Source organism: Podarcis bocagei, assembly GCF_964188305.1.
Source record: "Podarcis bocagei genome assembly, chromosome: 1".
Classification (NCBI taxonomy): Eukaryota; Metazoa; Chordata; class Lepidosauria; order Squamata; family Lacertidae; genus Podarcis; species Podarcis bocagei.
Genome location: NC_138125.1, coordinates 51,818,708 through 51,832,786, shown reverse-complemented (window position 1 = coordinate 51,832,786; position 14,079 = coordinate 51,818,708). Strand labels below are relative to the sequence as shown.

General features: G+C 39.3%; 1 protein-coding gene across 37 annotated transcripts in view; it reads left to right on the top strand.

Annotated features, from left to right (window-relative positions):
* The window catches only part of MADD (MAP kinase activating death domain), an 80,218-nt gene that overhangs the window by 20,098 nt on the left and 46,041 nt on the right, over positions 1 to 14,079 (top strand). For 22 of the 37 annotated variants that reach the window (XM_081163337.1, XM_081163327.1, XM_081163324.1 and 19 more), the window contains exons 4-13: positions 1,058 to 1,361; positions 1,685 to 1,816; positions 2,868 to 2,981; positions 3,811 to 3,891; positions 6,893 to 6,949; positions 8,376 to 8,554; positions 10,078 to 10,313; positions 10,949 to 11,105; positions 11,737 to 11,840; positions 13,414 to 13,607. In XM_081163337.1, the coding sequence (XP_081019463.1) occupies positions 1,058 to 1,361; positions 1,685 to 1,816; positions 2,868 to 2,981; positions 3,811 to 3,891; positions 6,893 to 6,949; positions 8,376 to 8,554; positions 10,078 to 10,313; positions 10,949 to 11,105; positions 11,737 to 11,840; positions 13,414 to 13,607 (1,558 nt within the window). The remainder of the gene's footprint in view (positions 1 to 1,057; positions 1,362 to 1,684; positions 1,817 to 2,867; positions 2,982 to 3,810; positions 3,892 to 6,892; positions 6,950 to 8,375; positions 8,555 to 10,077; positions 10,314 to 10,948; positions 11,106 to 11,736; positions 11,841 to 13,413; positions 13,608 to 14,079) is intronic. The other 15 variants (XM_081163339.1, XM_081163338.1, XM_081163333.1 and 12 more) reach the window with 1 other exon arrangement.

Here is a 14,079-nt window from a genome sequence, read left to right as displayed (position 1 = left end):
TTGTGGTTTTGAAAGTGACTACTTCCCCGGCTCTTATATCTGCATGGTTGGATCAGCTTTAGTTAGTTGGTAGGCTCTGCCAGGAGCATTGTTGCTTTGTCTCATGTTCTGTGCACAAATATATCATAAAAAGAGAACTAGGTACATGTAGTTGTAGCATTCTAATACAAAACTACACAGGAAAGCGAATTTGTGATTCCTTTTTAAAAAAACAATTTCTGTTCTCGGTAACTCTACACCCCTCGTTTTATGCTGTTAAAACTGCTAGAGCCTTCTAAAAATATACATTATAGATTGACTATATGTGTGATACAGTGGAGGAATTATATGCTATATAAAACACTTTAAATATCTTTGGGGACTATCAACCTGACTCTTCTGTTTTGCACAACAGAATAACAATTCCTGGGGTACTTGTTCGGAGTCAAAGAAGCATCTGATTTATTTGGAGTTTGATTGCTTTCTTATCTTACAATACAATACAATACAATACAATACAATACAATACAATACAATACAATACAATACAATACAATATAAATGTAAGAATGTCATCATTCTGCAGGTTACTTGGTGGGCAACAGGTGGTTTTATAGTGTGACAAGAAGCAGTGGGTTGGCAGGTCAGGAAATCTGTGGAGAGACATCCACTGCAGGGTGTGGCAGCCCAAAGCTCTGTAAGGGAGAGAGTGGGCGACTTTGGCAAGCATGGGTAGATGGGATTGTCGAGCAAACTGAGCAGGGCTAGAGTCTCTAGTAGTGACATAAGTGCAAAGATAGATCCATACATTGCAAGGAATTTTATACTTCCAACAAGATGCAATTAAAGCTCTGCCATACTTCTTTTCACCTAGGTCTGCGTTGTACAATAGCTCAAAGGTTATACTACAGTCAAATGGTATATGCGTTTTGTTAACAAAATAAAATAATAGGACATGCGTATACCCCCTAGTCTGACTTCTTACGGAAGAATTCACATAGCCTGAGTATTTTGGCAGGTTTCTTAGTAGAACTACCAAGTATATGTGTTTGGGGTTAATCTTGTTGCTTTTACACAGGGACACAATATGGCGGATTTTCACAGGTTCACTTCTAGTGGAGGAGAAATCCAGTGCATTGCTACATGATTTGCGTGAAATTGAGGCGTGGATTTACCGGCTGCTTCGCTCACCTGTGCCTGTTGCTGGCCAGAAGCGCGTGGATGTGGAAGTCTTACCCCATGAATTGCAGCCAGCCTTGACGTTTGCCCTTCCTGACCCATCCCGCTTCTCTCTGGTGGATTTCCCCCTGCACCTGCCCTTGGAGCTCTTAGGTGTGGATGCATGTTTGCAGGTGCTATCCTGCATTCTTCTGGAACATAAGGTGAGAGGGACATGTGTCAATATACTTGTAGACATTTCAGACGTAGAGGCTGCAATGTCTGTTCCTCAACATTTCAACAGAAACTTAACAAAGACCATGTGAAAGGACGAATGTATGTTTTTATCACAACGTTCAATTTCCTATTAACAGAAGCAATAAAGATTCTGAGGCTTCTGCATGAAATAGTATTTGATTAGGGAAAACTTTTTGCAGTATTAGAATACTTATCACATGAAGGTCCATGGGAAGAAGCCTAAGTAAGAGCTTATTATCATGAGAAAATAATTGTGTGGATGTATTGACAAGAGTTTCCTTGGTTGCAGGTGGTGTTGCAGTCCCGGGACTATAATGCGCTCTCTATGTCTGTCATGGCATTTGTGGCTATGATCTACCCACTGGAGTACATGTTCCCAGTGATTCCTCTCCTTCCTACCTGTATGGCTTCTGCAGAGCAGGTATGCCATCGTTTCAGTGAAGGATGTACCGCTGTGACACTGCTGAAACCTTTTATCAGGAGAATAGTCGAATTCTTCCTGGGTTTTGTCCTGTCTAAATTAAAATGCATATTTTTCAATGTGCCTGGCAACTACTGAGATGTTCCTACAAATCACAGTAAAGCTTAGTGATAGGAATAGAAATGGCAGACAGTGTAGAAAAGAGTAAACTTTACTTTGAGATGTTCCATATTATATCTGTGGTTATATGGTATATTTTTTTCCAAAGCTGTTGATGCCATATAGGCAATTTGGTCCACAGTTACTTTAGAAGATTGAAGGGTCATGTTACTCCTGCAGGAAACCTGTGATTCTAGAAGTGTAGTTCCTGTAAGAGCCAATAATTGTAAAACAGGGAAAACAATTTCCAGCAACATTACTTGCTGCTGTTAAAGCTTTAGGCTTATTCTTTTACCTTTTACAAGAACGTAGAATGTTTGCAAAGGACGTATTTCTTAGCAAGGCCTATTTTGTCAAATGTTTTCTTTTGCTGGTCTCCACAAAACTTATTTCCCCTGCAGTTTTTTTTTTGTGCTGTTCCAAACACAATATCATTTTGATTGCCATTTTTACCACAGGCTGCCTTTTCAAGCACCAGTTTTCTTCCATTTATAATCTGGTCCTTTGATGAAAAGCTCATTTTCTACCTGTGCAAGGAGGCCTTCCCAAATTTAGATGTTTTGTCAGCTTCTGCTGTCCTCAGTGTTTGATAAATTCTTTTAAAAAATACTTATCTATGTGAATATATTGCTCTTACATGCACAGTGGTCTCCTATCCAGATTGCTATTCAGATGTGCACCTGTTTTACCTCAGTAATGCTATAGCATCTATTGTTTTCACAGTAATTTACTGAGCCCAAAGTTTAATGAATTCTTGTAGCAACATTTGCTTATGCTTTTAAGTGTCGTCATCTCTCCAGTAGTTTGCTTTTAGTGATTGTGGGTGGATTGTTAGCAGAAAAGCTGTAAGGATTCAGATTTTTTCCTTATTAATATTTTCTGCCTGCTACAGCTGCTTCTGGCCCCAACACCCTATCTCATTGGAGTCCCAGCCAGCTTCTTTCTTTACAAACTAGACTTTAAAATGCCAGATGATGTATGGCTAGTTGATCTGGATACTAATAAGGTAGGTAACTCCTATTCATAAAACAGCATTTATATATAATTCCTCTTGAAGGGGACTGTGTGGGTGTTTTGATTTTATTTCCTAATCCCACCTCCTTCTCTTAATTAACACAAAAGAGATGTTGCCTTGTTTGTTTATGTATTAAAGGGTTTTAACAGCTGCTCGTTTTTTAAATTGCAGATTTGCTTGAAGTTGTTTTGTAATAACCTACTGAAATGGTTCTGGTTAGGCTTTTAAGTCACTGTCCTTTGTAACTGTTTGATTACTGATTTTTAATATATTTTATATTGTGTTATGTTGGCCACATTGGACATGCAAGACCCTAAAAGACAGCTTAAAAACACATTTATAATTTAGCAAATACACATTTCGGATAGCCACACCCATAGAGCCTTTGTTAAATGTTTCTTGATGTGCAAGACAAATTGAAATATGTTTATTGGTTTAATATATTTATAGGGCTTTTATGTTAAAACAATATTTAAAAGAACAATTTAAAATTATAATTAAATGGTGATTGTTTTTGACACTTAAAAAAATATTGCATTGAAAGGGCAAGGAAAAGTTTTCTAAAACAACTGTTACCAAGGAGCAAAGTGACATAATTAGGTCACATTTTAATTTGTTGACAGATTAGAAAACCAAATCATCTGCTTGACAGTTCTGAATTCATCTTAGAGCACAGCCAATAATGCATAAGCAATAGGAAAAATTAGATCCACTTCAAGGTTCCTGCCCCTATTTCTGTCTTGTTTCCAAGAAGTCATAAAAGATTGTCCACTCCAAGAGTTTTTGTAAACGCAATTTTCTCTATAAATTTTTATTCCAGGTGATTGTTCCTACAAATGCTGAGTCATTACCTGTTTTGCCGGAACCAGAATCTTTAGAATTGAAAAAGCACTTAAAGCAGGTATGTAAGGATTCTAGTGAATGTGGCTGGGAGAATTTCCACTACTAGTATATTAGATAACTAAGGATGCTGTCACAGTTTGCAGCATCATAATGGGACAACTTATTACTAAAGTTCAGACTCAAAGTGGACTCTCTAAAATAAATATGACTATTTCAACTTCTATGAAGAAACATTTCTAAATTATGAGAAATGTGGTTAAAGAGAGTTATATCAGGTAGCTGATAGTGGGTACATTAGTGATACTTCATTCAATGCAGGAAATTCTGCTGTCCAATGGGACTTCTGTAGCTCTGTGCCATGAATAAAAATATATCTTTGCAATGGCTCCTTTGGAACACAGTCGGTCTTGGTTAGAGGATGACTAGGGAAAGCCGGTGTGTGTTTAGATGCAGATTCTGTCCAATTATACTATTGAACAAAGGTCCAGTAAGTATCCTTTCCCTTGAGGAGACACTTTGACCCCCCCCCCCAGTTCATTCTCTTTTAAGTGGCACAAAGTAGAAGTTGTAGTCTTGTTTTCAAAGCACATTGTAAATTTCCCCTAATAACAAAAAATTGCCTTTCTATATTAATTTAAGGTTCACTTATTTTCTAATTTGACTTGGCTTGTGAAACTGCAGGACCTTCCATTTACATTTTTCAGCCGTTTTTCTTGAACAATAATCTTCTCTTGGCATGCTATTTACAATTTGATCCAAAGCCTTTCTTACTTTTCTGTCCTCTGTTTCTACTTTAGAGAAGCTCACATAAAAATGCCTAGGAGCCTCTAGAGATAGAAAAGTAAGAAAGGCTTTGGATCAGATTTGTAAATAGCTAAAAGCCTTAACCAGTGCTTTTTTCTAAAAAAATGTTTAGGGGTGCTCTCATTTTCCTACTTATATTGAAATTCTGCCCCTCAATGAGGCCAAACTTAGATTCACAAAATGTTTAGGGTTATCCGTACCCCTGCATACCCCCTGAAAAAAGCACTGGCCTTAACACTTGGCACAAGGAACAACTGTATATTAAGCTGAAATACTGTTGAGTCCCATCTTTCAGGATGCCGTTGTGCCACATTGTGAACAGTCAAGCTTGTTAAAAAAAAAAAGTTCTGATCTAGTAACATTTTTGAATTTGTTCCAAAATTCTGTTAGATTTGCCTTTCTACCTGTTCAGATTCTTTACAATCCTATGCTACACATGTTTATGCAGAAGTAAGTCCTGCTATATTTAATAGTAGGATTTACTCCTAGGCAAGTATGTAGTTTAGAATTATGAAATCAAGCCTCAGGCTTGTGGCCTCTCCTCTGGTGTGACTTTCAGGCGGAAAACTGAAGGTTCTGCTTCTGTTGTAGATCCACCAGAGTTTAGTGGGTTGTCCAATCCCTAAACTATGGTTCATTGTAACTACAATTAATTGAAACAAGCCAGCTTCCTAAACAGGTATGAATTTGGCTTGTTTCAGCTGATCATAGTTAAAATGAGCCACACATTCTCCAGGTTTGAATGGCACAGTAAGCCGCAGTTAATCTAACATGGAAGGGAAAGCTTCTGAACTCCTTGAAGCCCTGACAGAAGGAAAAGGGGGAACATGTGAGTCTAACACCGAACTATGATTTAGTGTTACATCCAAACCAGGTCACTTTGTTATGTTTTGGGATCCTGGGTGAGAGTCAACTAATTGCTTCTGTCAGCAGAAGCCCTGTGCAAGGACCTCTGCTTGCACAACAGGGCTTCCCCCAGTTGGCTCTGAGGGATTGGGAGACACACACCCCCCGGACAAAAAACCACCAGTGTGTTTTCATATGAGCATTTTGGTGTGGTCATGAAACATTGAAATCAGCAGGTGTTATTACTGTGTATTGTTAACTCATTTTCGTGTATTTGAAGCTGTGGTAGGCTGTGGTTTATCTCATCCTTAATCAACCCCCATTTAAAACCTGCGGTATTGTAAGATAATCATACACATCAGAGCTTCATGGCATATTGTGCACTACATAAAACAATTCATCATTACATTTAAAATGGTCATCTAAACCAGTACTTAATATCTACAAACAAATCTGCTTTCCCGCATGATACACCCTTTAGAATCTCTGGGCTTTCAGTTGTCTTGCCTTCCCCTTTCTTAATGATCATTTTCTCCATTTTCATATTGCTGCCTATGAGGCCCATATTTGTTCTCTTTCTCTAATCCTGTGAAGCTATTTATTGGTTTTAGTCAGATTGAATGAGTCTGTCAAAATAGGTTTTATGATTTTATTTCTGTTCTTTCCCCCACACCTCCTTGCATGCTGCATGCAGTATTTAAAGGTAAAGTGTTAAGACTAGCAGTACAAAAGCTGCTGTTTCTGGCTCCCATAGAAGAGCAGAACTACACATTTAACCGTTTGTGATTTCCTGTGTAACCTGTTGCAGTGAACAGCCATTGACCCTTACAGTAGAATCCCCAGCCGCTCATTCAGAATCTGTTTGCTTTTCTCTCTCCACAGTTTAGGGGCTATTCAGCAAAACTCCCACACATTTGAGCAGTGTGAAGTGAATTAACAAAAGAATAATAACCATTCCTTTCATTCTATGATGCAAGACACAAAACCTTACTATCCACAGGGTAAAGCAAAGGAAATGTGGGTGACATTGTGAAGGTGACTGCCTTGTGACAAAACATAGTTATGGTAGTGGGAAATATTGGCGCAACAGTATTATGCATGCATAAATACTTAACAAATATATACGGGCTTATTATTGCCCTTTCAGATCAGTGTCATTATAAATATTTATACTGAAAACAGCTGGCTAGTAGTCCGTTTAAAAAGGTGTATGCAAGCAGATGTGTGGGGTGAAAGCAGTCTGGCCTTGCTCAGGAACTGTGACTGTTTATGATCCCTTTTTATTTCCTTTCTCATCTGTGGTATTAGTAGTAATAGTTTTTTCTCCATCTGTCTCTCTGTGATCATGTGTTCGTCTTGCCTCTGATTGTCCGCTGGTGTTGTCATGTGATCTTCCATCTTGCCTCCAGTGTCTGGTTAGCATGACTGCAATCACTCAGAAACAGCTGCTCACGCCTGACAAAAAGGTGTCTTTATTTTACTCTTTTCTGCCTCAAGTTTCCATTGGATTATTTTTTAACCTGTTTTGATTTATTTGCTTTGGGGGGTGGGAAAATGAACTTTACGGAAGGACAAGGAGGTTGAGAGAGAGAGGCAGACATTGAGAAAAACGGGGAGGATTAGGTTAAAAAAAAAAGGTAAGGTAAAGGACCCCTGGATAGTTAAGTCCAGTCAAAGGCAACTATGGGATGTGGCACTCATCTCACTTTTCAGGCCGAGGGGAAAGGCACAAGGTTTGTAGGATGGCCACAACTGTTAAGAAGTGGAGGACGAGGCAAAATTAGATTGATGAGATTGTGTACTACGTGCGGAAGTGAAAACTTTAACTCTTATATGCTTCATGTTCTGGGTGATGTTGTCAGACCATGAGATGTTAGTTCTGTGAAAATACTAGCTTTGCCATGTGAGCTGCAGAAGACTGTAGGGTTTAAAACAGTGCACTGTCCTAGAAACCTGAGCTTCCCTGACTAGCAGTTATGAGAAAGGGGACAGTGACCCTGCACCTTTATTTGGATTGAAAAGATAGTTTTTAAATTGATGGAGTTGGGATCTCAGTGCAGAGAATAATACTGAGTGGATTGGTATGAAGGGTGGCATACAAATACCTTAAATAAATAAAATTATCACAGGGTGGTTTACAATGCAATTAAAAATCCAAAAAAGTAATAAAATATGCACAAAGGCATTAATCATTAAAAAACAGCAGTGGATATTTGTAAAACAACCAGTACTTAACAAATATGAAATATACCTTGGGGCATAACCCTGTGCCTACAGGATAACAAAGTGAACTCCAGGTGCCTTCTTTCAGGAAAGGTGTTTTACAACTGGAATACTACAGGTGGAAAAAAGTCCTTTTTTGTGCCACTATCTGCCTTATCTCTGGTGTTTGGGGTACTCTGTGGAGTGCCTCAGTTTATTAATTTTTAACACACCCATCCTCTGGTTTTATACAGTTGAGCTACTGAAAGGGTGGATTTCACCTTCCTCATGTTAGTTTCCAGTATATTTGGGGGGGGGGATATATTTATAAATCTTGTTTTACTCACCTGCCCTCCTCCTAATACTAGTTAGCCTGGGGGATTTTAAGTTGCTTTGGGTTGCTTTGGGCATGATAAAGTGACTAAATTAGTCAACCAATAAGTCATTAGATTTACCATTCAGCATTCTAAATTTGTTATGTAAAATGGTTGTAAGGTCCTCTCTTTTTCTCTGCTTGGAGCAGCCAAAGGTTAGTCAAAGAGTGCTTAAAAGTTTACTGATCTGCTGAAAGAGGTGTATTTTGATTCTGGGGAACTAGAACATTTCACTTGGGTTGTGTTTGTCCATGAGTTTAAGCAGTTTTGACAATGCCGTTCTTATTTATTACTCTTGTGACCTATTGCCCTTCAGGCTTTGGCTAGCATGAGCTTGAATACCCAGCCTATTCTTAACCTAGAGAAGTTTCATGAAAGCCAGGAGATCCCACTGCTTACGGGGAAATCTCAGAATGACATGCAGTCCACACCTTCTACAGAGTTCAACCCCCTGATCTATGGCAATGATGTAGACTCTGTGGATGTGGCCACTCGGTGAGTCTGAGCAATGTATTTTTGTTAAATTTCCAAATACAGTGGAAGGTCTCTGCTCTGTCCTGCAGAAAATGTTAGCTGAAATGCTGTGGCTTTCCAGTAAAAAAGCAAATGCTTTTTCATTGACTTTTTCATGAACATTTATTGTTATAAACTAGAACACACTCTATGTGAGCTACCATCAGTTTTTAACAATATTTTCTACTGCTTAGGCTGCATAAGACTAGAGGATGAGATTCTCTTGTGTATATACAGATTCCACACAGTCCATTACAGCGGTCAGCCAGTGTGATGCCCTCCAGATATATTTTGGACAACGACTAACATTGGCCCAAGCCCAGCACGATCAGTGGGTCATGGATTATGAAAGTTGTGGTTTACACCATTTGGAGAGCATCCTGTTGGCCATTCCTAGTCTTTTGTTTTGAGATATATATTCTGTTAAATCTGACTATGTTTTCTAATTGAAAATTTAAAATAGAAAAAAGAATGTAGAGGTAACCATTAAGTAGGTTCATACAGAGTTCTATAGCTCATTGTCCTCTTTATGCTGATGACAAGCAGCTTCATTTCTCCTTTTCTTCTTCTGCAGGCGAGACAGTGAATGTACCGAGTCACTGTTAGATTGTAGTATTGTATGATTGAATCTTCTGTGGGGGGTTACGTTCCAGAAATGACATGTACATGTAAAAATGCATATACCCTTGGAATCACACCTGTGTGGTTGTCTTTCTTTTCAAGGGAGGCAGAGAGCTTTTAAGCTCTCAGACTTGCTTACTGGGCTCTGGGATGCTCCCGTGACATATTGTGGGACTATCCAAGTTTCCACAAGATCTCTCAAGAGTGTTCCAGAGCACAGTTAGCAGGTCTGAGAGCTTAAAAGTTCTTTTCATGTTGGGAAAACCCAAAGCAAAAGGAACTTTGAAGCTCTCTGCCTTGTGAGCAATCAATTTGCGGGATTTCAACCAGCCAGATTTCAATTGTGTGAAGTTGAAACATAATCCAACAAGACTGAGATACGGTTAGTGGATGGTTCTTCTATCCAGCTTCAATGTCCAGCCTGCTCTAGAAGGGGTCACACTACCTCTGAAAGAGTGGGATCATAGTTTGGGACTTCTCCTGGTTCCATTACTTCTGCCACTTGAGACTTCGGTGGTGTGGAGTGCCTTCTATTGGCTTAGGCTGTTTGGCCCAACTACTGTAAAAGAGATTATTTGCCTTCAGAATTGATAATGGAACTCAATATCATCTTTGTACCCTAGGCTTACTGGAAAGAAAGTGAGAATAGAAGCCAAATATATTTTTCTTTGGTCACAGCACAATAGGGGCACTGGTGTTTCTTTTATTTCCATAGGGCATATTTTGTCTTGAGGCCGCAGTTGATATTAGTTATGAATGGGTGACCTTATTCCGCTGTCCTTCCCTTACTAGAGGCAAATGTAGAATTTTCATGATATGTGAATGTACTGTGTCCTTCAGACTTGTCATGTTGAATATATTACCAACCTTTTGGATTTTTTTAGGGTTGCCATGGTGAGATTCTTCAATTCACCAAATGTTTTACAAGGATTCCAGATGCATACTCGCACACTTCGCCTCTTCCCCCGGCCTGTGGTTGCATTTCAGGCCAATTCGTTCTTAGCCTCAAGACCAAAACAGACACCTTTTGCAGATAAATTGTCGAAGACACAGGCAGTGGAATACTTTGGGGAATGGTCACTCAACCCAACTAATTATGCTTTCCAAAGAATCCACAACAGTAAGTCTTGGCCTTGTGTTTACTGTTACCTCTTGATTAATGCTGAATCTTCTAATACAAAAGTAGTGTCAGGAAATAGTGTCTCCTGCATCCTATCTGACCATCTTGGCTGTGAGACCTGGAAGACTTACCCCTTGCCTTGCAGGCCTTTTTTCACCTGACCTAGAAGGGTAGGGCCCTAACTGACTCCAGCTACAAAAGGCTGAGGCTGCTGAACTGATTCTTGGGCTGGTGTGTTTGGGTTGGGGACTGTTGCTGTTTTTTGTATCTTAATTCAGATGTGTAGAATTGTTGTGGTTTATATTTGGTTGTGTATTTTTTATTGTTTTATTTATTGCTCATGACTGCTTTTGTTGTGTTGTAGTTATGTATTTTTTCATGCTGTAAGCCACCTTTTTGGTTTGAACTGTGGAAAGTTGGCATACAAATAAAATTATGCATGTATCTGTTCTATGGAGGGACAGTTCTACATTCAGTTTAATTTCAAACCCCATTAAGCAAATATCTTTCTATGGACTGATGTTTTGCCTACCATTTACAATATAATTTCTGTAGGGCAGTTTCAGCCCCACTTGATTGAGATTTTGGGGGATGACATCATGGAAATAACTTCATTTTTCTTACTATTTCTACAGACATGTTTGACCCTGCTCTGATTGGTGATAAGCCAAAGTGGTATGCTCATCAGTTGCAGCCAATTCATTACCGTGTCTATGACAGCAATTCTCAACTAGCTGAAGCACTGAGTGTCCCAATAGAGAGAGAAACAGATTCTGAACCGACTGATGATAGGTTAGTGGGTAGAGCAACTTTATGTAGCTGGTTCTAAGTGGCCTTTGTCTTTCTGGTTTTTTTCCATTTCCCCCTGAAAAATTTCAATACTGCTTCCAGCACTCGTTTCCAAAGCAGTTTAACAGATAATCTGACAAAACATTAACAATGCAAGATAAAAAAAATACAGTCAAATCAGAAGTTCAGGGTATCATATAATCCAAATCTAAAGGTTCTGAAAAGCATTTTTAAAAGACTGGCAGAAGAAAAAGGGTTTTGGCTAGTGTTGAAAATATAACATGTAGGCGCCAGTCTCTGTTGCTGCAGTATGCTACTCGTAACACCTTCTTATTAACCTTCCATCTTCTGCACCCTTTAAAAATGCTTCTGGTAGAGTAAAAATCAGTTGTCCCCTTTCTTTTTAAAAATTATATTTCCAAACACAGAGTTATACAGTATATATGATGACCTACTACTTAAGAGAAGCTGTTCATTTAACAAAACCTATGCCACCATAGCCTTGCAGTATAAAATATTCCATTTAGTTGCTTCTCTTTCTATTGCTGGTCTGTTCTCATTCTCTATTGCTTTATATTTTTCTTTCCTTTTTTGCCACTTCTAATTCTTTCTCACCCTTTCCCCCTTAAAATAGTGGCAGTGACAGTGTGGATTATGATGACTCCAGCTCTTCATATTCATCCCTTGGTGATTTTGTTAGTGAAATGATGAAGTGTGACATCAACGGTGACACTCCAAGTGAGTAACTTTGAGTTAATAATTTAATTAGCTCCACGTGCATGCTTTGGTCTGATTTAATTGCTTTGAGAGAGAAAGAACCTAAGATAATTGTGAATGACTTGGGAAGATATGTTGTGTTTAGGTAAACAGGTATATTTACTTTTCACATCTTGTGCCACCCAGCCAAAAGTTTTACTGTTTACTATAATCATATCACTCTAGAAGACTGTAGAAGAGAGTATTCAGTACAGTATAGGTAAAAGCTGATTGGCTGCTTTTTTTGGTTAAATATACATATTCTTGCCTGGTCAGGCATCTTCAGTTGTGACTAGAATTTCAATCAGTTTATTACAGTCATAGACCAGCAGCGTTGTGACTAGAATGTCATTTGCAGCTAGAATGGGCTTTTTCAGTGGTGGCTCTCTGCTTTTGGTATGATCTCTTCAAGTAGGCTCGTCTGGCATCTTCATTGCATATCTTTAGGCACCAGGCAAAAACATTCCTCTTCTCCCAGGCTTTTGGCTAATTGTACAATCTATGGCCTTTTAAACAGTGGGGTGCTGGTGGTATTGTTTTTTACTATGTTATGCATTTTTGTATTTTTATATTGTAAACAGCTTTGTGACAGGCAGTGTGAAGGGCAGTATAGAAATATTTTTTAAAAGCCATACTGGAGAAAATCTGGCTTTTGTTTTATTGAGGTTTCTGGTCAGTACTTACATTGTAAATTTCATATTTTCTCATCAAGTAAATGGACGTGGACACTACTTCCCTTTATTTTTTACATTTTAAAGCTGGAGTGGTTGACTCATGACCCAGGCACATGATGATGTGGTCCCCGAGCATTTTTTCCCGTCCCCCAACTCAGACCCCACTAGTTTTTTGCAAGGGTGGCAAAAAAGTAGAACATAGTGCTGGGATGCCCTGTGGCCACTGCCCTAATGTGGATGCAAATAGCTCCCTTCGCACTCATCAGATCAATCATATGATAAGCAAGGAGGGCCTGTGTATGAGAGTGTAGGTGGCCACATCCACATCTGGCCGCTTTCACCATTGGCATATGGCCCCTAGAGAGTTGGACAAGGGTGAATGCTGCCTACAGGCAAAAAAAATTGTTAGCTACCCCTATAGTAAAGAATTATAAAGCTACATTTTGAATAGCTTGCATATTTTGCTGTTTAGAGTTAGATTTTGATCCAGTTTTCAAATGGCAAATTCGCAAATATGAAAGTTCCCAGCTGCTCCCCACCACTGGTCTTACTGCCACCTTGCTTTGTAGGCTAAGTCATGGTTTGGCATAGAGTTACACCTTATCTGGGACCATGGCTTTTCTTGCTCCAGACAAACCACAACCTGTAACTAAAGTTTGGTATTGGTCTACTGCTCATGGTTTGTCTGAAGGAGACGAACCATGAGCCTAGATTCAGATGTAATGTTAAGCCGTACCATCACTTAGCCTAGGCAGCATGGCGGCAGCAGGATCAGGGAGGAGGACATGCTAAGCCATGGTTTGCCTTAGTGTTACATGCAGACTGGGCCTTTGTGATTTTTGTTGACCCTATGAACTTATGTGTATAATATCTATTTACAGATGTGGATCCTCTAACCCATGCAGCTCTGGGTGATGCAAGTGAAGTGGAATTTGATGACTTCCAGGAGTACTCGGGTGATATGGATGAACAAGCCCCTGATAGTGAAAACTCCCAAGACAACAATCAGCCTCGGTCAAGTTCAAGCACTACAGCCAGCAGCAGCCCCAGCACTGTCATCCATGGAGTGAATCATGTGTGTAATGGGGCTTATTGTATAAGTAAGGGAGGCAAGAGATACAGGAATGATAGGAAGGACCCTGAAGATGATTGGAGTTTTACTACTTTGGTCTTCATCAAAGGCTGGATTTGTTTGGGGCATTTGTTCCCTCATGAACCACTTCTTATCAGCCTGAGGCAAAGACTGAGGCATAAAGCTCCTTGAAGCTTTGAGATGGAAAGGATTTCTTAGCTGCTTTGGACTTCTTTTTGGAAGATGCATGGAGAATGAATAATTAAAAAAACTCTTGTCATTTTGTGTTCTTAATATTTATTGGTCTGGTATGCACATCACAGTAAACCATGGTTATTAGTTTACAATGAATGGACCTCTCTGGGCTCTTTTGTTCTCCCTGGTAGTACATGGAGGAAACAAACTATGATCCATAACACTAAGCCAAGGATTGTGCTCATCCCCCTTCTTAGCTCTTGTGGGGAGAAGCAAACTG